The sequence below is a fragment of the Ochotona princeps genome, chromosome 29 (assembly GCF_030435755.1).
Source record: "Ochotona princeps isolate mOchPri1 chromosome 29, mOchPri1.hap1, whole genome shotgun sequence".
In the NCBI taxonomy this organism is placed as follows: domain Eukaryota; kingdom Metazoa; phylum Chordata; class Mammalia; order Lagomorpha; family Ochotonidae; genus Ochotona; species Ochotona princeps.
Genome location: NC_080860.1, coordinates 11882829 through 11907365, shown reverse-complemented (window position 1 = coordinate 11907365; position 24537 = coordinate 11882829). Strand labels below are relative to the sequence as shown.

Below are 24537 nucleotides of genomic sequence, written 5' to 3'. Positions count from 1 at the left end.
GGCGGTAGCCTTGTGTGCAGATGCGGGCATTTGGCACTCAGTAGCTCTGGGTGTTGTGGGCAGAAGATTTTCTGGGTGCCAGTTGTAGGATGCCTGCTCCCTGCCTCCTAAAATAGATTCTGTCTGATGCCCAGAGCTCTTTAAATTGTGAAGTGTATGGGACCCTGAAAGGCTGGGCGAGGGGGAAGGCACCAGCTGCAGAACAATGACTTCCCAATTAATGTCGCGATCTGCCAGCCACACGAGCACTCCGTGGCCTCATTACCACATGAAGTGCCCCAGCAGGCCTTTGCTTCTCTCCCTGGTGATTGTGTTTTCCAGGGGGAAGGGACACGCCCTATTCACCCCCCAGTTAACAATGGAGCACAGAGTCCTGGCAGAAGAAACCTCAGTGTGCCCTGGGGCTATTTTTGATGACAGTGAGTGGCTGTGACTCAGAGGGAGTGTGCCCTGGCAGATGAGGGCTCTGCTCACCGTGCCCGCCCCTCCTCCCCGCTGGAGATGAGCAGGCTGCCTGTCCCTTTGTGCGCTCCCTCGCCAGCTTCTCCTGCTGCTGCAGTTCACTGATATGTCCACAACAGCCGGCCTGCAGGCCTGACAGGGCCGACAGTGGTTTTTACCATATATGGCCATCAGAGCTCTGTGGCTGTCAGCCGGCCAGGATAATTTCCTTCCTTTGCTTTGATTGGCTGCATAGCGGCTGGAGAGAATGGTGGGATCTGGGAGTGTGGTGTAGAGAAGCCACCGAGTCAAGTGCAAAGAATGTTTAACTCTTTCCTGGGCCTCTGGAGCCCGGAGTCCATGCTGAACTTGCGGGCAGCATGTGGGCAAGTGCTACTCAGACATGAGAACTCTTTTGAGAAAGTAGTTCTCAGGCCAGGAAGGGCTTCTGAGTATGGGTCACTCTGAAACAGACTTCAGGCGTAGTGGACATGTTTCTGCAGTCATGGTATGTTCAGAAGCCACCCACATGTAGCAGAGGGTAATTCTGCCAAATGAATAGGCACGGTGTCTGCTGGTGAGGGCTGGGACCTGAGTTGGGAGGGCAAGTGCTGGAGCACGTGTCTGCTTGGAGCAGCGGGCATTAGGGTTGCATTTCTGGCAGAGCTTTCGAGTCCAGATAACTGATACAGGCTGCTGAATTGGGTGTGTACTCCAGGTCTCATGCTTAGAAACAGCCACTCCTAGAGCTGAGCTGCCACAGCCTCCCCCACTGGAAGGCAGGTGGACTTTGGACTGGTCCGTGGCTAAGCCAGTTCAGAGCCCTGAAACCCTTGCTGGCTCACGGGGGTCCCTGTGAAGAAATCTCCAGGGCTGTTCACTCACTTGAAGGATGGGCAGCCATTATTCAACTCTGGTCTGACAGTGAAGGTTTTAATTCCCCACATTGTATTTGCATCTGTAGTTCTTTTGCTTTTTAGTGTTTGCTTTCAAGTTGAATTTTGTTTTGACTCGGTTCTACCTTATCTAGGCTTCCTGGTTTTTGTTTGTCCTCAGCTCAGAAGCCTCATATGGAATTACTTGTCTGCAGTGATGAGCAGGAAGTATTAGGTTAAGTCAGGAAGTTAGCCTCTTTGATTGTTTAGTATTTAGGCTTGCTTGAGTAGGAAATATTTTTCTGCTTGTTAACTTTCTGGTAATACTCAATTTTAAAGGAATTTGCCTTAGGTTCTTGATTGATTTTTTTTTTTCAAAATAAAGATTAATTTCATTTGAGGTGCACAGTTACAGGGGCGTATTGGGGCAGGGGAGACCTTCCATCTGCTGGTTCACTACCCCATATGGGCTCATTGACACAAATTAATCCTGTCCAAAACCCAGAGCCAAGAGCTTCTTCCAGGTCTACCATGTGAGGCAGGAGCACAAATACTTAGGCTACCCTCCATTGCTTTGCTAGGGACGTTCACGAGGAGCTGGATTGGAAATAAAGCAGCTGGGACTTGAACCATGCCCACATGGTCTGCCAGTATCGCAGGCTCAGGTTGGTTTTATTCCTGGACCTCGAAGCATCACTCTATGTGACCAGCCGGGCCCTACATCATATGTTCTGTGTGAGTCTTTTTGGTCTGCTACTGAGTCCCTGTCCTGTTATCTGGTCAGCACTCCGCTGTCCCAGGACCACAGGCACTATAGCTCCTCCTTGCGGAGCAGCAGGGGCTTAAGAGCTGCCAACAGAATGTGTCTCCACATAAATAATGCTGTCAAAAGAAAAAGGAAGTTGGAAAAAGGGGAAACCCACTTCAATAGCTATCCTTTTTTGACTCCTTTGAACTCTGCACAGCGTGAATGGAGCCCTTATGCTTGGGCTGAAAACTTTTCCTCTGCCTGAGCACATGTTTGACTTTTTATTTTCCTTGCTGACAGAGTTCAAGAATTCTTGGTGCAGTGCCTCAAAGCCAGAAGGGAGATTTTATTGAAATTTGTACATTTGAATTGATTTTAATTCTGATTTTTTCCTTTTTCTAAAATGAAAACTCCAGTAAATATAAATTAGAGGTGTGCCAATCTTTATCTCTTGTCCCTTGAATTGGGCAATGTAGAATGTCTTTTATTGCCTTCCTCAGGGTGGGGTGGGGGCGGAGGGTGGTGTGACCAGGCTGGATCATAGACCCAGCTGACTTCAGATCAGAGAGATTAGAACAGAACTGGAAAAGTACCGGGAAGGGAGACAGCTGCCTGTGTAACCTTAGATAAGGAAGGCAGAGTAGAAAGTGGCCTGGCTGCAGCTCTCCAGGGTATGTGATGAACTCAGAACGTGATTTAGAAGGAAATGGTATGAGGAATGCTTTGAGCATCGTAAGAGAGAATATTTGATTTGGGTGATCTCACCACGAGAGTTTAACTGTTTGGAAACAGGCAATTGAGAGAAGTATAATGGGAGTGATACTTAAACAAAACACTTTCTGAGGAACCAGTGCTTGTTAGACTGGCCCTCACTAGAACCAATTTGGTAACATCTTTCACCCAGTATTATTGAACAAGCTAATATGTGGATCAAAAACACTTAACATGAGGAATCACTCTTACATTGAGAACTCGTCATTTAGATTATTTTTTTTTATTATTCTGTATGATACCTGGGACATCCTGTAAGCATCCAGTTCCGAATTTTGTGAGTTTGAGAAAGAAGTGGGTATAGTTGCATATATAATACACCATTCGGTCCCTTAAAAAAAGATCCTAGGCCTGGTGCAATGTTGTAGTGGTTAGGAATCCACCCATATAGGTACCATTTCATATCCTGGCTGCTCCACTTCCCATCCAGCTCCCTGCTTATGGCCTGGGACAGCAGTGAAGTATGACCCAAGGCCTCTCCAAGTGGGAGACCCAGAAGAAGCTCCTGACTTCGGATTTGCTCAACTCCTACCACTGTGGCCACTTGAGGATTGAACCAACAGACAGAAGATCTTTATCTTTGCTTCCTTCTCTGTAAATCTGACTTTCCAATAAAAGTAAATAAATCTTAAAACAAAAAAAAAACAACTCAAGGATAGGCATTTGACCTCATGCTAAAAGCCTCTGGTTAGGATTTCTGTGTCTTGGGCCCGGCGTGATAGCGTAATGGTTAAGGTCCTTGCCTCAAATGCGCCAGGATCCCATATGGGCGCCGGTTCTCATCCTGGCAGCTCCACTTCCCATCCAGCTCCCTGCTTGTGGCCTGGGAAGGCAGTCGAGGATGGCCCAGAGCTTTGGGACCCTGCACCCACGAGGGAGACCCAGAAGAGGTTCCTGGTTCCTGGCTTTGGATTGGCGCAGCACCAGCCGTTGCAGCTCACTTGGGGAATGAATCATCGAATGGAGTATCTTCCTCTCTGTCTCTCCTCCTTTCTGTACATCTGCCTTTCAAATAAAATAAATACATCTTTAAAAAAAAAAAAAAGGATTCCTGTGCCTGGGCTTACTTTTTGGCCCCTAGCTGCTGCTTCCAGATTCCTGCTAATACAGACATGGAGAGTCAGGTTTGATGCCACAAACAGTTGGTTCCTGCCGCTCACAGGGGAGGTATGGAGTGCATTCCCAGCTTTGACTGCCCTGGCAGATACGGACATTTGGAGGAATCATCTAGCAAATGGGAATTGTTCTGTGTCTCCTTGCCTCTCAAATAACTGAAAATTTTAAAAACCAAACCAAGCACATCCCAGAGTGGGGCTCTTGTATTGAATGTATCTGTAAAAAATGTTCTGTAAGGTGCTTGGATTGCATAGCCCTGCCCTAAGTGCATAAGATGAGTTTACTTTTTAAAATATAGATTACTTTGTGAAATGAGGTATAAACCAGATAAATAGATACACTTATCAATAGCAACCCTTGTGGTTTTCTATTAAAAATTAAAAGGAAATATCTTTACAACTAGAAATACTGTTTCTTAAGAATTAATGAATTTTGGGCCTGGTGCAGTAGCCTAGCAGCTAGAGTACTCGCCTTCCGTGCTCCAGGGTCCCATATGGACACTGGTTCGTGTCCTAGTGGCCCTGCTTCCCATCCAGCTCTGCTTGTGGCCTGGGAAAGCAGTCAAGGACAGCCCAAAGCCTTAAGACTACACTCATGTGGGTGATCTGGAAAAGGCTCCTGGCTCCTGGCTTCAGATTGACTCAGCTCTGGCTGTTGTGGCCACTTGGGGAGTGTATCAGCGGATAGCAGATCTTTTTCTCCGTGTTTCCTCTATGTGAATCTGATTTTGCAGTAGAGATAAATGTATCTCATAGCTGGCCTTCCTTGGATTGTCAGCATTCATTTACGTTTGCTGCTTAGAGATGCGGGTGAAGTGTGTTGTCACCATGACATATGGTGGGCGTCTTCTGAATGGCCTTTCTCAAGTGAGTGAATTAGACATGGATTCCTTGGTTTATTTGCTGAATGATAAATGAGATTACGTCATGGAGATGAATGAAAACTACATTCTCAGCAGATGCTAATGGATAATGCCTTTCCGAATGTCTCATCATGTTTCTGTTATCAGTGTGGTTTCCCTGTGTCTCCTATGTACTTGAGCTCCGCTCTCTGGCGGTGTATAGTTCTTAGCTCCACACCTTAAATTACACGTGTTTGGGGAAATGTGTTGTATTTTTTTTTTTTACTGTGGTTTGATTTTGGTATGGACAAGACGCTCTTCAGAGGAATTTCCCTTGCAGGCTGGGCAGCTGACACCTGATGGTGTGCTGTGCTTGTCCATTTGCAATGCCATTGTGTCCCCTTGCTTCCCGCTGTGTTGCTTTTCACAGTCAGCAGTTCAGCCCGCTCCCTTTCTCCTGCACTGCAGTGGGAAGCCGCTGCTCTGGCCTGATTGGTTGTAGGATTTGCGATGACATCACAAGCAGAGGAAGCAGCTGCTTGCAGAGTATGATTTTTTCCTAACTGATTCTGCTGGCCAGTTGCCAGTAGTTTCCACATTGCTTTTGTGCACTTTCACAGCCCATAGCATGGTGGAAACCTTATTCCCTATCCACATCAACGATGCTTCAGATCTCTGCTTCTTTCTTTAGTTCCTCGGGCCTCAATTTATTTAGAAAATGGGTATAATAAAGTTCCCATATTGTGAAGTTGTTGTGACAATAGAGACATAACTGTCTTGAGACAGTCCCTGGCATGTGTAATAGGGATACTCTGAAAGTATTCTTGTTGTTGCTGTTTTGATAGAAGGGATGAAACAGGTGACTCTTTTGAGTGACATTCAGGTATGTGGGGAAATGGTGTTCTCAAGCACAGTCCATGGTGGACTTGTCCGGGTTAAATGGGAACAGTGGTCGCAGTGACTCAAATGCCGTGCCTCACTAAGGAATACTAGTGCGTGGCCATTGACTTTTAGCTAGGGATGTGTCGTTTCAACTTGGAAAAGTGTCATTTGGCAAGCTTCTTAATGTGAAATTAGGAACAACCAGTACTAGTACTTCCAGATTCCCCTGAAAATTGTTTTGTATCTGACTGAAAACTCTTACTGAGCTCAGATGGAAAAAATCCATTTGTTATTGTTGGAAGTTCAGGGTTCAGTGCTGCTCTTTGCCATCCAGGCTGTCAAATGCGGTTTGCTGGGGAGAGCCTGAGAACGCAGAGGCCCTGAGGTGAAAGACAGTTTGGGGAGAAACACCTGTGTCCTTGGAAGAACTAAATAAAAGTTCAGTCAGTAAACCATTCATTGGTGTCTTTCTCCACTTTGTTATATTATTAACTCTTTTTAAAAAAGAAAGCACATTGAATAATGATGTCCATGTACTCACAAGATTCAGTAGAGATCGCTTAGCAATTTGTCTTGTTTCGTGCCTCTTTCTTGGAAGTAAATAAATTTAAAAAGCATAACGAATGTACCTCTAAAAGTTCCTGTCCCTCTTTCCTCCTTACAGGTCATAATTTCCTCAAATATGTATTCCTATATTCTTACTGTGTGTTTATCCATTGCTTTTTTAAAAAAGATTTATTTTATTTTTATTGGAAAGTCAGATATACAAAGAAGAGAGACAGAGAGGAATATCTTCTCTCCTTTGGTTCACTCCCCAAGCAGCCTCAGTGGTTAGAGCTGGGCCGATCTGAAGCCAGGAGCCCAGAGCTGCTTGTGGGTTTTTCATAGGGGTTCAGGGTCCGAAGACTTTGGGCCATCCTCTACTGCTTTCCCAGGGCATAAGCAGGGAACTGATTAGGAAGGAGGAAGCAGGGTGCCAGGATTAGAACCGGCGCCCATGAGATCGCGGCTCATGCAAGGCAAGGACTTTAGCTACTAGGCTACTGCGCTGGACCCTATCCATTGCTTTTTAAAATTCTGTGTCCAGCTTCTATGCAAGTAATAGGCATGCTTGCGCTGAAGACTAAAATTGCTTTTACTTTTCCCACTGTTTCCCACAATGCTGCAGTATGCTTGTGCAAAAGGCGGGAGCATTTCTGTCCTGCAGACCACCCAGAAGTAGTGTTGCTGGGGTCAACATTCTTAGCTTCCCATTACCAAACTGCCTCCCCCAAAAGGAGTAGTAAGGAGATGGTCTCCTGTAAGTGCCCTCCTAACCTCTCTCTCCCAGACATGTGCTTGGACATTTTAGCATCTGCTGGTGGGATAGGTGTGCATGTTGCTCCCACTGTTTCACTTTGCAGTTTTTTAATTGCTCAGTGAGATTTGTGTCTTCATATTCTATTGGCTTTTTACATTTCTTTCCTGTAAAGTCTTGGCTCACATTACAGTCCTATTCTTCTGTCATGTTTTTTGTTGACTTTGATGGGTGAATTTGATGTTGTGTGTATACTTTGTAAGATTGGTAGATTTATTTATTTATTTATTATAGATTTACTTTCTTTTTAAAAATTTTTACATTGTTAAAAAGGATGCATGCCTATGTGAAATACTGATCAAGTTGGGAAGGGTCCAAGAATGGGAAAAAGTAGATGAGCCAACTGCTTCCAATCTTCCTTCTGTTCTTCCTGTTTCTGCGATACAGTGGCCTTGTCAGTGCAAGTCCCCCGGAAGTCATTCCTCATCTGCAACATACTCCCTACGTGGTCTTCCTTCCCGCACATCCCCTTACACCCCTCCCTGAGCAATCCACAGTCCCCATGCCCAGGAGCCCATGGGTTTCCCAGCCACATCTTCCTGAGCCCAGTGTTCCAGTAGGATGGTGTGCTGATCTGGATGGTGTGCTGCCCGTTCACCAGGGACCCAAGCTCATACACTGGTGCCCAGATCTAGTCTTCTGGCACACATGCTGGCCTGGGGCCTTACCCATTCCTCCAGCCTGGGAGCGTGTGCGTGAGATGCCAGCCTGGCTCACCAGCAGGCCATGCCAGCATGGGGCCTTTCCCATCCTCCTCACCATGGAACTGAAACAAGTGCACAATCTCAGGCCTGATCCAACAGAACCTGATGCAAGTCCCCTAGCCAGAGCCCGCAAGAAAGTGAAGCCTCTGGCAGCTCCGTCTGCAAATAAAAATTTATTTATTTTTATTGGAAAGGCAGATTTACCAAAAAAATGAGAGAAAGAAAGATCTCCCATCCTCTGGTTCATTCCTGAAATAGGCACAGTGGCTGAAACTGAGCTGATGTGAAATTAGGAGCCTGGAGATTCTTCTGGGTCTCCCCTGTGGGTGCAGGGTCCCAAGGATTTGGACCATTCTCCACTGCTTTCAGGCCACAAACAGGGAGCTGGTTGGAAAGTGGAGCATCTGGGACATGAACTGGCCCCTAATCGTATCCTGGTTCTTGAAAGGGGAGGATTAGGGACCTGGAACTGTGGCCCGGTAGCTAAAGTCCTCACCTTGCAAGTGCTAGGATCCCGTATGGGCACCAATTTGTGTCTCAGCTTCTCCACTTCCCATCCATCTCCCCACTTATGACCTGAGAAAGCAGTAGAGGATGGCCCAAAGTCTTGGGACACTGTACCCTTGTGGGAGACTCAGAAGAATCTCCTGGCTCCTGGTTTTGAATTGGCTCAGCTCTGGTCATTGCAGCCACTTGGAGAGTGAACCAGTGAAAGGAAGATCTTTCTGTCTCTCCTCTCTGTAAATCTGTCTTTCTAGTAAAAATAAATCTTAAAAGAAGAAAAAAAGGGGTGGGGAGTGGGCAGCATGATAGCCTAGTGGCTGAATCTTTGCATTGCATGCCCGGATCCCAGATGGGCGCCACAGCTAATCCCAGTGGCTCCAGCTTCCCATCCAGCTCCCCGCCTCTGGCCTGAAAAAGCAGTCAAAGATAGCCCAAAACCTTGGGACCCTGCACCCACATGGGAGACCCGGAAGAAGCTCCTAGATTCGAATAGGCTCAGCACTTGGGGAGTGAATCATTAGATGGAAGATCCTCCGCTCTGTATATCTGACTTTACAATAAAAATAAATAAATCTTAAAAAAAAAAAAAGGTAATAACCATCTCACATAGGTTTAGCTGTGACACAGAATTTGGCAAAACAACCTGGTTTAGATGCTTAAAGCTGCTGCTTTTTTTTTTTATGATTTATTTTTTATTGGAAAGTCAGATATACAGAGAGAAAGATCTTCCATCCGATGATTTACTCCCTAATAGGCCACAATGGCCTGAGCTGCGCCAATCTGAAGCCAAGATCCAGGAGCTTCTTCCAGGTCTCCCTCCCAGGTGCAGGGTCCCAAGGCTTTGGGCCATCCTCAACTGCTTTCCCAGGCCACAAGCAGGGAGCTGGATGGGAAGTGGAGCTGCTAGGATTAGAACTGGTGCTCATATGGGATCCTGTTGCGTGCGAGGCGAGGACTTGTAGCCACTAGGCTACTGTGCCAGGACCAAAGCTGCTTCTTTTAAAATGAAAGATGAAAGAGAAGGTTCTGATATTTGTTAAATTTTAGATAATGATATTGAGCATGTCAGGTACTGGGACAATACTATTTAATACCCGTCATAATCTCAGAAGGTAAGTATTGTATCTTTCACAGGTAATGAACTGAAGCTTGAGAGAAATTACGTGACTTGCCTAAGGTCATCTAATGTTTAAGTAGTAGAGCCTGTGCTCTTAGCCCATCTGCATACTGTTGAATCAAGGTGAGGAAATTGTAGCATTTACTGATCTGAAAAAATGCCTGGAAGCCTGTTCCAAGATTGGGACATAGTGTGCCGTAGTAAGCAAAGAAAAACAGAAGTCAGGTTCAATTATACATCACAGCAATTCTCTTTTGTACGTCTGCTTTCATGGAGTTTGTGGCCTTGCAAGGGCTGGTGTTAACTTGTTTAAAAAGGGAAATAGCTCATGTGCACTTGATGTTACAATAGCAGTTGTTTTAGTTGACAGTAGATTCATCTGATAAGCCAGGCTGGCTTGTTCAGATGTGTAACTTGAGCAAATGGTGGCAACTGTTCACACATTTAATTCCTGTGGGTTTGGGTGATGGGTGGGGTCTAAGTTGGTGTTCATTAGACTGTCAGACTGGCATTTTTATTGATTAAAGACAGCACTGAGACATTAAAATGTGGTTTGTGGGGTGAGTCTGCCTCGCTGTTAAGGTGCTCACAATCACATGTCAGAGGCTCCAGCTCCCGACCCAGGGAGGCAGCCATGATGGCTCAAGTGACTGATTTCTTCTTACCTGTGTAGGATTCCTGGGTTAGATTCCCCACAGTTTTGGCCTGGCCCATTCCTGGCTATTCTAAGCTTTTGAGGGAATGAGAAATATTTAAAAAGAAGGAAAGAAAAATATAGCTCCTGAGTAATAACTGAAACTTTTTTTTTTTTAGGTTTTCAACAGTGTCATTCTAAAACTGCTAATTTGTACATTGAAGTGTATTATCAAGTTGTATATGACATTTTAAATAATGGAAATAATGACGAGCATGTGTGTGTGTGTTTCTTCAATAAAAACATACCTAGAATTTACTATTTGGCTGTTGTAGCACTATATTTTAGTAAAAAGATGTTTATATTCTCTTCCCTTAATGGACTTGATTAAGCAAAATCTTTGTGGTTATAGACATTTCTAGAAGTGTGAATCCTGGTAATTTGATGGTGTGTCCTTGGGAGTAGCTGTTTCTAAGGCACTGACGCATATGAATGTCAAGTTATGTAAACAGTTGAGGATTTTAGGTGGCGGCTGTGAAGGAGAAATGGGCCTGAGAAAGCATGCAACGACTGTATGGTATTTATATTACATAATAGTGTTATTTTTTCTCTTCTTTCAGACTGGCCGAATTGACAAATCCTACCCTACAGTATGTGGCCACACAGGACCAGTGCTGGACATAGACTGGTGCCCACATAATGATCAAGTGATTGCCAGCGGGTCGGAGGACTGCACAGTTATGGTGAGCTCACAGGGAAGCTAGACAGGGCACTTGCTGCATGCGCACAGCTCAGTGTGTATGTGTGTGGGTGTGTGTGGGTGTGTGTGAATGCATGTGTGTTTCCTCTTTACATGCAAGTGTGTGCATGCTTATAGACCATTGACATCTGTTACACAGGAACATTTTTTAAAATATTTATTTTATTGGAAAGTCAGATTTACAGAGAGGAGAGACAGAAAGATCTGTCCACTGATTCACTCCCCAAGTAGCCTCAATGGCCAAGCTGAGCTGATCTGAAGCCAGGAGCCAAGAGCTTCTGGTTCTCCTATGTGGTGCAGGGTCCCAAGGCTTTGGGCCGTACTCCACTGCTTTCCCAGACCACAAGCAGGGAGCTGGGAAGGAAGCGAAGCCACCAGAATGTGAACCAGTGGCCATATAGGATTCTGGCACGTGCAAAGTGAAGACTTTAGCCACCAGGCTACTGCATTGGGCCAGAAAAATTTCAGGGAAAGTAAAACGACTTTCCAATGATTACGTGAATGTCGCTTGTCTGTCTCATGCCGTCCAACCCCCATAAGCAGTGAAAAAACTACTGACCCAAATTACGATATGATGAGCTAAGATGCTGAAGGGTTACAGATTAGAAGGGTTATGCAGTAAATTATTAAGAGATAATAAAGAGTTTTAACAAGTGCTTAATCCCAAACAAACACAGCAGAAAATGTATTCAGTGGACACTGGCTAGGAAGGTTCATGTCATGAAGTCACACAAGCAGAAACTTGAAAGTCAGGTTCTTTATTTTTCTCATTTCTCGGCCTTGAGGAACTTTTTTAAAGTGGAGCTTCTTATTCTTTGATTATTTTTTTTTTGATAAATATTAATTTATTTTGCTTGAAAGTCAGAGTTACAGAAGGGTGGGGAGAAACAGTGTGTGTGTGAGAGAGAGATCTTCCATCCACTATATCACCTTCCAAATGGCCACAATGGCCAGAGCTGGGCCAGTCCAAAACTAAAAGCCAGGAGCTTCTTCTGGGTCTCCCACATGGGTGCAGGGGCCTAAAGCGGGGTGCTGGGCTGAAAGTGAAATAGCCAGGACTCAAATGTGGGTGCCCATTTGGGAATGTGGCGCCACAGGTGAGGATTAATTGGCTATTCCACCATGCCGGCCCCTTGATTATGACCTTTAGCTTTGAATCATGTTTATTGGTGTAGATCATTTTCTGATACTGGCCCAACATGATGTTGGAAAGCTTAGACGTAAGCACAGCGGGTACAGGTGCCCCTGGAATGAGGACAGACGAGCCTTTGTAAACTGCACAGTCTTGCACACCTCAGGTACAGTGGGTGGAGAACTGCTCCTTCAGTTTTCCTGTCTGTGGTCTGTGAACTGAAACATTGTTTGATGTGCTTGATTAATTAAAATCTTTTTCATGAACACAAGCTAATTCCTAAACTGTGCCATTTAAATGTTTACCCACTTTGCCGCATGGGCTTTTGGCTGAGGATGGCTCCTCCTGTGCTCTCGTAATGTTGGCAGCCAAAGCATATTAAAGAAAAACACTGCTATTTGAAGGAATGGTTCTGTTTCCTGGGCCTTTCTAAATTGGTCATTTCAATGGCCGCACACATATTTTGTTAAGCAAAAACAACATTATTTAGACCTGATGCAAACCTGTTAAGCTGAAGTTCGCTCTTGGTCTCTTTTTGTGGAAGCACGTTTAACTTTTTTTCTTCCTCACCTGTCATCAGCCTTGTGGGTCATGGTACTCTCTCAAAATATTTTTTATTAGAAAACACAAAATCATGAGTTAAAGATTTGTTTTATTTACTTGAGAAGCAGAGTTCTAGTGAGAGAGAGTCTTATGTCCATGGGTTCGTTCCCCAGATGCCTTCAGCAGCTCCTCCTGGGTCTGTCACGTGGATGGAGGGGCCCAGACTTTTGGGTCATCTGCTGCCACTCTCCCAAGCACATTAGCAGAGAGCTGGACTGGAACTGCCCTGTCTCTCAACTTTTATGATGTCCATTTTCTTGCCTTTGTTTATGGTGTTGTGCACATAAATGTGCCTCTCTTGACACAGTGTTTTATAGCTTCCTTGTCTAACTGTCCTTGACTTTCCCTTCCAACATGCGTGTTGACGTGTGCTGACCTTTGCCCTGGCCTCGAAGCTGTCTGGATTGTGTTGTATGTGCCTTTCTGAATCAGTTCTGTCCTCTGGATTGCCTGCACGCTGGCAGCTGCATCTGAAGTGCAACCAGATTTCATTTCCGTTCTTTTGGCACGTTAACTGCTGATAGCTCTTTAATTCTGTTTTTATCTTTACCTGATAAATGTGTGAGGGCCATTTGGGTGGGTCTTCAACATCCTCAGAAGATAACCAGTTGGGTTTTTTCTTCTTTATTTTTTAAATAAAAACTTTGATGTATTTCTTCATGTTTCTTGTTTGTTTGCAAAACAGAATTGGAGGTCTTCCATGTCTTCCATATGCTGGCTTGCTCCACAAATGGCAGCAGTATTGGGTGCTGGAATTTCATCCAGGTCTGCCATGTGTGATGGCAGGGCCCCAAGCGCTTGGTCCATCTTCTGCTGCCTTCCTAGGTGCATTAACAATGAGCTGGATCAAAAATGGAGCAGCTGGGACTTGAACCAGTGCTCCTATGGGATGCTGGCCTTACAGCCTGCCACTTTACCCAGTGTTTGCCCATGTGAACCTCTTAGAGGTTCTTGAGTCCTTTGGAGATGAGCCCTGCAGCATTTAGAGCCTCCTTGCTGTCTGACACGTTCAAAGGTTTCACACTCACCTTGCATCTCTACACCCAGGCTTGAGCCAGTCACTTCCTTCAGAGTTCTGGTTTCTCTGACTGGAAAAATGGTACTTCTAGATCACAGTTTAGGTACTAGGGAAATCATCATTACCATAGAAATTATTATTATGCAGTTTTTGCTTTTTTTTTTTTTTATTGCATTTGAAAGGCAGAGAGACATAGACAGTTGGAGAGAGGTTTCCATCTGCTGGTTTGTTCTGAAATGCCTGTGATAGACTTGGCTGGAACAGCCAGGCTGGCCCAGGAGACAGAACTCAAGCCACATTTACCCCTTGAGTGGTGGGGACTCAGACACTGGCGCCATCCTCTGCTATCTCCAAGGGCAGGGATCCAGAGAGGACTAGCTGGACTCAAACACAGCACTCTGATATGTAATGTGAACATCTCGAATGGTCACCTAACTACTGGGCCACTTAGTGGACTTATCTGTCTCCCATCTACTAGTCTACTTCTCTATGGCTGCAAATAGCTGGGGCTCGGCCGGGCTGAAACCAGGAGTTGGGCACTCTGTTCTGGTCTTCACATGGGTGGCAGGGACTTCAGTATTTGTGCCACCATCCACTGCTTCCCATTTACATTGGCAAGGAGCTGCATCAGAAGCAGTGTAGCCAGAACTCACATTAGTCCTCTGTCATGGGACGTAGTTACCCTGAGTGGCAGCTTCATTTGCTGTGCCCTAACATCCATTTCCTCATCAAGTAAACAGGACTAGAAAATGCGTGTGTGTTTAAAGACAGAATACCTCATGTCCTGTCCTTCAGCACTGTGGGATGGTTGTCCGACCATATTCATGTTCATTGCTGTTCTGGTAGCATGGATGGAAATATCCCCACCCATCTCACTGGATTATCACAGCACATGAGGGTACTTCAAACAAATTGATGGGAGGGTCCGGTGTGGTAGCCTAGTGGCTAAAGTCCTTGCCTTGCATCCACCTGGATCCCATATGTGCGCTGGTTCATGTTCCGGCTGCTCTATTTCCCTTCCAGATCCCTGCTTGTGGCCTGGGAAAGCAGTTGAGGAATGCCCAAACCCTTAGAACCCTGTGCTGGTATGGGAGACCCAGACGAAGCTCCTGGCTTCAGGTCAGCACAGCTCCGGCCGTTGCAGCCACTTGGGAAGTGGACCAATGGACAGAAGATCTTTCTGTATTTCTTTCTCTCTGTGTATCTGCCTTTCCAATAAAAATAAACAAATTTTAAGAAAAAAAGTTGATAGGAAACAGTAATATGAAGAAGATTTTTTTTTAATTAAAAAAAAATTTTTTTGCTCCAAAATATATTTGTTTTTTTATTCTATTCTCTACAGATGTTTTCAAGTGTTCTTGCCCATACAATAGCCTCTGAGTGAAAATATACATTCTTTGGCTTTATGGGAAGTACTTAGTTTTGTAGAAATACCATCACTGGGTTTTGTTATTTGCCCCAAGTTTTTAAGGAAGGGCTTAGAGAAATCCTAAAACTGTGCTGCCCAGGAGACTTCCACCTTCTCCAAATACTCAAATATTGCTCTTTTATTAGTCTTGCTGGAGTGAACATTTGGTAAATTAAATCATATTTTGGGATAAATTCTTATTTTTTAAAAAAAAGCTTCACGTATAGAGCTGGTATGTTATCACTTTAGTCACTTAATGTCTCCCAAATCATATGTGGTTGTTAGGATAATTTAAGTTTTTATAGCTTAGCAGTTGAAATGAAATTTTAAAGAAGCACTCGATCTTCTGTCCTCCCAGTTTCTTAATACCTTATTTTCCACTTTGCCCTCTTGAAGTTTGTAAAAGAACACTGCATGCCGGATCAGGTGGTTTCCAACAACACTTGGTTGTTAACAGAAACGCTGTCTGTTGCTTCTCAAGTTGAGGCAGTTGGCGGTAACTTGGGACCTCAAGGGGACAGTTACTGTCACCAGGCTAGTTCCAGTAAAGGAAAGATGCCAGGAAGAGCCTGAGACTCGAGTCCTTAATAGAAAACAGAGACATGATACCCACAATGCCAACTGAGCGGGTCAGAGGGCGTCTACCTGTGTGTGAGAAGTCCTGGCGTGGACCTGAGTGCTACACGAGTACCTTCACAGACGTCTGGTCGGGAAGGACAGTTGAGCCAAATTCAGCAAATCAGTCGTGAGAAAGGATAGCATTAACTTGAGAAACTGCTTTTTGAATGACTTCCAAGTCTGTCCGTTAATTTCTTCTTCTTTTTTTTTTTTTTGTAAGATTTATTTATTTGAAAAGCAGAGTCACAGAGTGAGATGGACAAGACAGGATCTTCCACTAGCTGGTTCACTCCCCAAATGACCCAAATGGCCAGGGCTGGGGCAGACCTGGAACTTCTCCCTGGACCATCTTGGGTTGCTTGTACAAATGCATTAACAGGAAGCTGGATCAGAATTGGGACAGCCAGAACTTAAACCAGTACCCAAATGGGATGCTGGTCTCGCAGGTGGAGGCTTAGCTGGCTAAGTTGGCCATGCCACAGTGCAGGCCCCAGTACAAAGCATTTAAGGGTGAACATTCATGCAGTGACAGTGTCACTTTGCAGTTTTCGAGGAGGGAACAACAGTTTGAATGGTTATTCCTTGAACTTGTAAAAGTGGCTTCTCTAAGCAGCCCAGGAAATACATGGTGTTGACACAGTTCATCTTTTTGTACTTTCATTTAAAGCAGTGTTCGATGTCAGCAAAAAGCAGTGTGAATCCTTTTCCCAGCAACTACTTTTTCTTTCTCATTTTTTAATAAGATTTATTTATTTTTGGATCTGATGCAGTAGCATAGCAACTAAAGTCCTTGCCTTGCGTGCTCCGGGATCCCAAATGGGTGCCGGTTCATATCCTAGCTGCTCCACTTTCCTTCTAGCTCCCTGCTTGTGGCCTGGGAAAGCAGTCGAGGATAGCTCAAAGCCTTGGGACCCTGCATCTGTGTGGGAAATGCAGAAGAAGCTCCAGGCTCCTGGCTTCAGATCAGTTCAGCTCCAGCATTGCAGCCACTTGGGCAGTAAGCCAACAGATGGAAGATCTTTTTCTCTGTCTCCTTCTCTCTGTAAATCTGCCTTTCCAAGAGAAGTAAATCTTTAAAAAGTTTTTTTAATTAATTTTTATTGGAAAAGCAGGTTTACAGAGAGAGAGACAAAGATCTTCCATCCGTTTTTTTCACTTTGCAAATGGTCACAACAGATGGAGCTGAGCTATCTGAAGCCAGGAGCCTCTTCTGGGTCTCTCACGTGGGTACAGGGTCTCAAGGCTTTGAGCCTTCCTCTACTGTTTTCCCAGGCCACCAGCAGGAAACTATATGGGAAATGAAACAGCCTGCACACAAGTTGGCACCCATAAGAGATCCCAGTTCTTGGAGGTGGGAGTTTAACCAATTGAGCTGTCATGCCTAGCGCAGGAACTTTGTTTTGCTCCTAGATTTTCCAAAATGCTGATATAGAGAGAAAGATTGTCCATCTACTGGTTCACTCCCCAAGTGGCTGTAACTGAGCATATCTGAAGCCGGGAGTCAGGAGCTTTTTCCAGGTCTTACACACTGGTGCAGAGTACCAAGGCTTTGGATCATTCTCTGCTGCTTTCCCAGGCCACAAGCAGGGAGCTGGAAGGGAAGTGAAACTGGTGCCCATATGGGATCCCAGGCATGCAAGACAAGGATTTAGCTACCAGACTATCGTGCCGGGCTCCTAAAGTTCTGTTTAGTGAATGCTGTTGACTCAACCTTGTTAGTATCTGTAGAGTAATGATCAAACACATGTGCCAAAAGTGACTAGTTCAGAGCAGGCATTTGGGGCAGGGTTACACACTGCTGGGAACACCCACATCCCTTACAGGAGTGCCTGGTTTTGATTCCTGCCTCTGTTCCCAGTTCTCGCTCTCTGCTAAAGCACACCCTGGGGCATAGCTTGTGATGGCTACAGCACTTTAGTCCCTGCCACTCTCATGAGAGACTCTAAAGGAGTTCTGGGCTGCTGTCTCTGTCTGCCTTGTAGGAACAGTGGCCAGTTCAGAAAATGGGATTGTTGCGTTGTTTCTTCCAGAGTCTGGGAGAGGAAGCGATCCTGTAAGCCTGGTGGTCTTCACTGTCCCCAGCTTTATGTTTTGCACGGTTCCAATTGAACGCTTTCCCCACTTGTCCAAAACAGCTTGTCTCCCACAGTCATCAGCCAGAATCTTACTCATCAGCCCCATCTTACTCATCATCTCACTCATCTACAATTGTAAATTTTTCCAATATTATTTTTGCCTTGAAATGGAAATGGGAAAGATTAGTGGTTCCTCTCAGTCAGTCCTCCAGCAGGACTTCTTCATGTTAATTCCACTGTGCACGAAGACTGTCGGTCCGAGGATGCTGAAACCTCGGCTGAGCAGAGCCTAGCACTCAGGCCTTGACTTTGCCAAGCCCAGCGTAACTGTCGGTGTACGTACGTACACACACACACACACACACACACACACACACACCCCTGGGCCAGTGATAACAGCCCAGAGTGAGCATGTAACAGCAGTAACAACCAGAGTGAGCATAGGCATGGCTCCAACACTTACTGTTGCTGTTGTGAGCCTCCATGTGTGCGATTGGATCTCATCATTGTGACAGCAGCATGAGGTAGGAGAATGGTCTGTCTTGCACCCTAGGAAATGGGCCCTGAGAATAGTGGTGTTGTCAGAGGTCACTCAGCTGGTGAGGGTCACAGCCAGCCGTGGAGCAGGCTCTGTGCCCCCCATGTCAGCAGGGTTTGCCCCCAGGCAGCACTGGGTGAAATGCTTCCTGCCATTTGACTGTCCCAATGACCCCCCATGTCTGCACATCATCCATGTCCCTGCTCCAACAGGAGCCTGGTCGTTCTGATACCTCGGTCAGTATCCTAGGTGACGCGTGTCTGCACCATGTGGCGCTGGTGCTGTCTCTTGTCTCTGAGCCTCCAAGCTGGCGAGCCCGTCTTTAGAAGGAACAGGCAGCAGTGGAGAAGCCAGAGGTCACATGGTGCCAGGCCTTGGAGAAGGCTGTGTGCCTGTGCGGATAGGTGCTGTGATCCTTTGTGTCCACAGTGGAGAGCAGCCTCACCCTCACTGGCCAGCAGACCCCAGGCTCTGTTCCTTTCTGCCTTGCTTCCCAGGCAGTTGCAGTCTGTCCTCCCCACAAGGCCCATGCTTGCCTGAGGTGTTGCCTCTTACTCTTTTGCTAGTCTCTTGGCTCCTCGGCCTGTCTCCCTGTGATGCTGTCTGTGTAAACGCTCAGTACACTTTTCAGAAAGTTGCCTTACATGACTGTATTCTGTTTGAGACTTGATCATAGATTTTCTTCTTTTTTTTTAAAGATTATTTTAATTTGAAAAGCAAACTCAATAGAGTGAATCAGAAATGGAGAAGGACATGTATCTTGAATCTGCTGGTTCTCTCTTCAAACAGCCACAGTGGCTGGAGCTGAGCTGATCCAAAGCCAGGAGCTTCTTCTGGGTCTCCCACATGGGTGCAGGATTACAAAGACTAGGGTCATCCTCCATTGTTTTCCTAAGCCATAATCAGGAGCTGGATCAGAAGTGGAGCAGTCAGGATGCAAACTGGTGCGCATATGGGATGCCAGCCCTGCAGACAGAGGCTTAAGCTACTACACCACGGCACCTGCCCTTCCTTCTTTGATTTAACCCCTGCTCATCCTTTGGTTTCCTCCCCAGGGAACCCTACTGGGTGGCCCATCCTGAGTTATTAGTGGGGAGGTGACTCCAGAACATTTGCATTCTTACTCAGTGTTTGCCTTTGCCAGCATGGCATGACTTACACTGTGTGGTTTCCTGACAAATAAAATAAATAATGGCAGTAGCTGGCACTAACCGCATGTCTGCCGTGTGCTGGACAGTGTTCTGCATGTGTTAGGTTCCTGTTGGCACAGCAGCCTTCCAACCACTGAACCATAGACAGATGTGCTCTTTTATTTTGAAGATTTATTTTTATTTTTATTGAAAAGTTAGGTATATACAGAGAGGAGGAGAGACAGAGAAATATCTTCCATCCGCTGAGTCACTCTCCAAGTGGCTGCAACGGCCAGTGCTGCGCCGATCCGAAGCCAGGAGCCCAGATCCTCTTCCGGGTCTCCCACACAGGTACAGGATCCCAAGGCTGTGGGCTGTCCTCATCTGTTTTTCCAGGGCACAAGCAGGGAGGTGGATGGGAAGCGGGGCTGCCGGGATTAGAACAGGAGCCCATATGGGATCCCAGGCATGCAAGACAAGGGCCTTAACCATTACACTATCGCGCTGGGCCCGGAGGCCTGTTTTGTTTTTGTTTTTGTTTTTTTGCATTTCATTTTATGACATTGTTTCATAGGCTCTGAGGTTCCCCCAACCCTTCCCCGTGCCTTCCCGCATAGTGGATTGCTCCACCTTATTGTAGTATTACAGTTCAAATCCAGTCATGTTTCTTTCATTGCAAGCATGTACCATGCATAGAATCCAGCATCTGATTGTCCAGATCAATTCAACAGTTTCTTGGGGAGACCATCTCTGGTCTAAAAGCAGAGCTGGCAGAATATTGTTCCGACCAATTAAAAGCCATAACATAACATCAACAACAGTTTACAACATTATGGAGTTAATTGACATGGTATTGAGTGACTAATATGTTAGAAAATGCAAATTCTTATTTTATTTTATTTTTTAAAGAATTATTTATTTTTATTACAAAGTCAGATATACAAAGAGGAGGAGAGACAGAGAGGAAGATCTTCTGTCCGATGATTCACGCCCCTAGTGACCACAAGGGCTGGTGCTGCGCCAATCCAGAGCCGGGAACCAGGAACCTCTTCCAGGTCTCTCACACGGGTGCAGGGTCCCAAAGCTTTGGGCCGTCCTCAACTGCTTTCCCAGGCCACAAGCAGGGAGCTGGATGGGAAGTGGAGCTGCCAGGATTAGAACCGGCGCCCATATGGGATCCTGGGGCATTCGAGGCGAGGACTCTAGCCGCTAGGCCACGCTGCTAGGCCTGAAAATGCAAGTTCTTAACCACATCCTGTGACTGCTTCATTGACATTTCAATTTTAGTTTATATATCACCGGCTTCTGTCCACCTTAAATTGGCTATAGGATGCTATTCAGCTGTCTCGTGTCTATTTTCATTTTTGTATTTAGCAGTTTATTGTATTGAAGCATAATTTTACGGAACTTGGCAGATTTTAGGCTAGTCCAAACTGGCTTACAACTTTAACAAGACATATGTCAACAGTTGAAGCACAGAACAGTTTTAGGAGGGGTGTGCAGAGAAATCTTCAATACCCCAGTGAGGAGTAACTTATCTTTGTGTCCTACCTAGTAAGGTATATGTGAGTCCCCGCTGACTGTTTCCTGTCTGGTTCTAAGCTTTCCTTGTTGTTCTCTGTCTATTCTAATTTTTTTGTTGTTGTTTTGTTTTGTTTTGTTTTTGGGGGGCTCTGAGGCGACTCTGTTGGTCTTTGCAGCAGAGAGTAGGGATCCAAAGTTGGAGCTAAGTAAGGACCAGAGAAAGCTTCTCTCCCTAGTCCCGAAGGGAGTTTACTGTTCTGTTTCTGCATACTGCTCAGGGCTCCTGGCTGTTGTCACGATAACATTGGACCCTGCGAGGAAGGATTTGGGCTTCTTCCATCCCATGTGGGAGATTCAAATGGGAGTGAGTGACCTCAGTGTTCTCGGCCTCGAAGGCACTCCAATTCCCCGTGGTCTGCTTGCCAGTTGGGATGTAGTCTTTGGTGCCCGTACTGATAGTCCTTGGTGAGGATACGGGAGTCCCGGAGGCCTGTTCTTAACCATTGCTCTGGACCAGCTTCACATTTTGGAAGCACTACTTGTGTGCCAGGCTCTGTTTCAAGGGCTTTAACACCTCACGGTTGTCCTCACAGCAATCCGGGGAGGTGTACGTGGTGATGCACACGGTTGCTTGGTTACTGGCCCACAGTCATGATGGTGAATGACCAGGCAGGAGTTGCCACCTCTTCCTCTCACGTGCACCTGCTCTGCTGGCTATCCAGTCTGATACAAATCCTTTGTGGTCATGTGAGCCTGTGACAGGAATGGTGAGATGGGTTAGCTGCTTGCAGAAGATGTGTAAGACTAGCTGAGGAAGTGGTTACCTCTGTCCAAAGTCAGGTGAGAAAGAAAGAGTTCCCTCATTCTAAAAAGTTACGCAGTGACATTTTGTTCCAGAAAAAAGAGGGGGTGGGGCAGAAGGGAAAGAAGAAAAGGAGGAGGTGAGTAGAGAAGCTCTGCTCTTGCTCTGCAGGCATCCACCAGTGGGGCTGTTTGTAGTCCTGGTGAGAAAACCCAGCATGTGTGGTTAGGCTGTCACCTGGAGGTGGCGGCCGGTATTACCCTGCTTTCAGCTCTAAGACTTGATCTTGGAAGTGAGCTGATCTGAAGCCAGGAGCTTCCTCTGGGTCTCCCATGTGGGTGCAGGGTCACAAGGCTTTGAGCCGTCCTCCACTGCTTTCTCAGGCCACAAGCAGGGAGCTGGATGGGAAGTGGAGCAGCCAGGACACAAAAAAGGCTCCTATGGGATCCCAACTCTGTTGAACCACTGTGTTGCCCCTATATAGTTTTCTGTCAATGACTTCAGTCCTGCTTAAGTTTAGGTAGGTTCAATTTGGAGATGTTTTAACAATCGTAAACCCTTGAATATGCAGACTATTCAGGCCCTTGAATATACAGAATGTGTGACAGGCTCAACAGAGTTGGGATACCATAGGGGCCTTGTTTGTGTCCCAGCTGCTCCACGTCTTGGAGCCATGAAGGAATGGTAGGGGCCGAGTATGTTCATGGGAGATGCAGGAGCACAGGCTTAGCTCCCCAGAAGGCAGGTTTATTTTGCCATGGTTTGCCTGATGGGTTATATTTAGCTTGCAGAGAATGTAGCTGGGAAGAGGAGTGACTCACTCAGCTCAGGACTACTTCACACTCTCCAGGGTGGCGGACGTACTGTCCTCTTCTCACACGATACAGAGCTCTCATGTGAGCCACATCCTCCCTTCTGCCGAGTGCCAGGAAACCATCAGCTGCTCTTCTGCTTCGTGAGAATCCCCACAAGGAAAAGGCTGATTCTTACTTGTTCCACTTGTTGCACTGTTAAATGTGATTTTTCTCTGGTGCGTTCTAAATCTCGCCTAGTTCCTTAATTTGTGATGGCAAGTTTACTTCAAGCTTCCTATTTAAGGTCCTGATTTCAGACCTCAGCCTTTTTGTAGACTACGTTATTTAGTTTCTAATCTTCAGTAGGGTTTTGGTGCTACCCACCTTTTTTTTTTTCTTTTAAGATTTACTATTATTGGAAAGCCGGATATACAGAGAGGAGGAGAGACAGAGGAAGATCTTCATCCGATGATTCACTCCCCAAGTGAGCCGCAACGGGCCGATGCGCTGCGCTGATCCGAAGCCGGGAACCTGGAACCTCCTCCAGGTCTCCCACGCGGGTGCAGGGTCCCAATGCATTGGGCCGTCCTCAACTGCTTTCCCAGGCCACAAGCAAAGAGCTGGATGGGAAGTGGAGCTGCCGGGATTAGAACTGGTGCCCATATGGGATCCCGGGGCGTTCAAGGCGAGGACTTTAGCCGCTAGGCCACGCCGCCGGGCCCAATAATAAAATCTTTAAAAAAAAAAAAAGAAGAAGAAATGGAAAAGTATACCTGAGCCTTAATTCACACGGAGTTCACATGTCTGAAACACACTCCCCAGGGACTTTGTGAATAATAGCAGATGTGTACTACAAGTACCACAGACAACTTTAGAATGTTTCCATCACCTCAAAAACAAATCCCATGCCCTTTCTCTATCCCTCCCCCTCCCCCGTTGCTCCCCACCACTAAGCAACCACTCATCACTTGTGTCTCTGCTTGCCTGGTCTGGATATCTCACGCACACAGGACATGGTCTTGGGGGCCTGTCGTCTTCTCAGCATTTGTCGTCTGCTCTCCCCAGTGTTGTCACAGGGTTGACCAAGTAATGCTCCCTTGTGTGAGTGTGACACATACACTTCTGGGAAGCAGAAAGAACAGGTCAGACAAAAAACACATGGTCTCTAGTTCACTCCTGAGTGCCCATGATTGAAGGCCTGGCCTAGGCAGAACTTGGGAGCCTGTAGCCCCACCAGGTCTCCTGTAAGTGTCAGAAACTGTACTGCCTCCCAGCAGAGAGGCGGAATCTAGAGTGGAGTTCTGGGATTGGAATTCAGGCCCTCCAATATGAGCTGTGGGTATCCCAGCTGGTACCTTAAACGCCAGACCAAATGCCCGCCTGCACTCTCACTCTCACCTTACCCATTTTTAAATCGGGTAGCTTACTTGTTATGTTGAGGTATGAATTCTTTCTACATGTCTCTTATCAGGTGAATGATTCACAGATAATTTTTTCTTATTTTGCAAGTTTTCGCTTTTTTTTTAAATATTTTTATTTGGGGCTGGTATTGTGGCACGGTAGATTAAGCTGCTAGCTACATTACGAGCATCTCATTTGCAGCAGTGATTCAAACCCCACCTGCTCTGCTTCTGATCCAGCTCCTGCTAATTGCTAAGGCATCTGGGAAGGTAGTGGAAGATGGCCCAAGTGCTTGGGCTCTGCAACCCCTGTGGGAGATCAGGATGGAGTTCTGGGCTCCTGGCTTTGGCCTGAACCAGTCCTAGCTATTGCAGCCATTTGAGGAGTGAAGCAGCTGGTGGAAGATCTCTCTGACTCTTCTTTCCAAGTAAAATCAATCCTTTTTAAAAAATGTTTTATATTTATTTGTTGCTGTCTACCTAAAAGGCAGAGCAAGAGAGGTAACTTGCATCCACTGGTCCACTTCCCCTATGGCTGCAACAGCCAGAGCTGAACTGATCCAAACCCAGGAGCCAGGAGCTTCATCTGGGTCTCCCATATGGGTACAGGATCCCAAGGCTTTGGGCCGTCCTCTGCTGCTTTCCCAGGCCACCATCCAGTGCCCATATGAGATCCCAGCACTACAAACAGCAGATTAGGCTGATCCACTGCTGCAAGGCCTGGATGTGGTCTTCTAAGCTGCAC

The 24537-nt window shown here is 46.2% G+C and overlaps 1 protein-coding gene across 1 annotated transcript in view; it reads left to right on the top strand.

Annotated features, from left to right (window-relative positions):
* CORO1C (coronin 1C) overlaps positions 1–24537 on the top strand; it is a 79934-nt gene that overhangs the window by 40701 nt on the left and 14696 nt on the right. The window contains exon 3 of the mRNA XM_058656532.1: positions 10611–10733. Within this exon, the coding sequence (XP_058512515.1) occupies positions 10611–10733 (123 nt within the window). The remainder of the gene's footprint in view (positions 1–10610; positions 10734–24537) is intronic.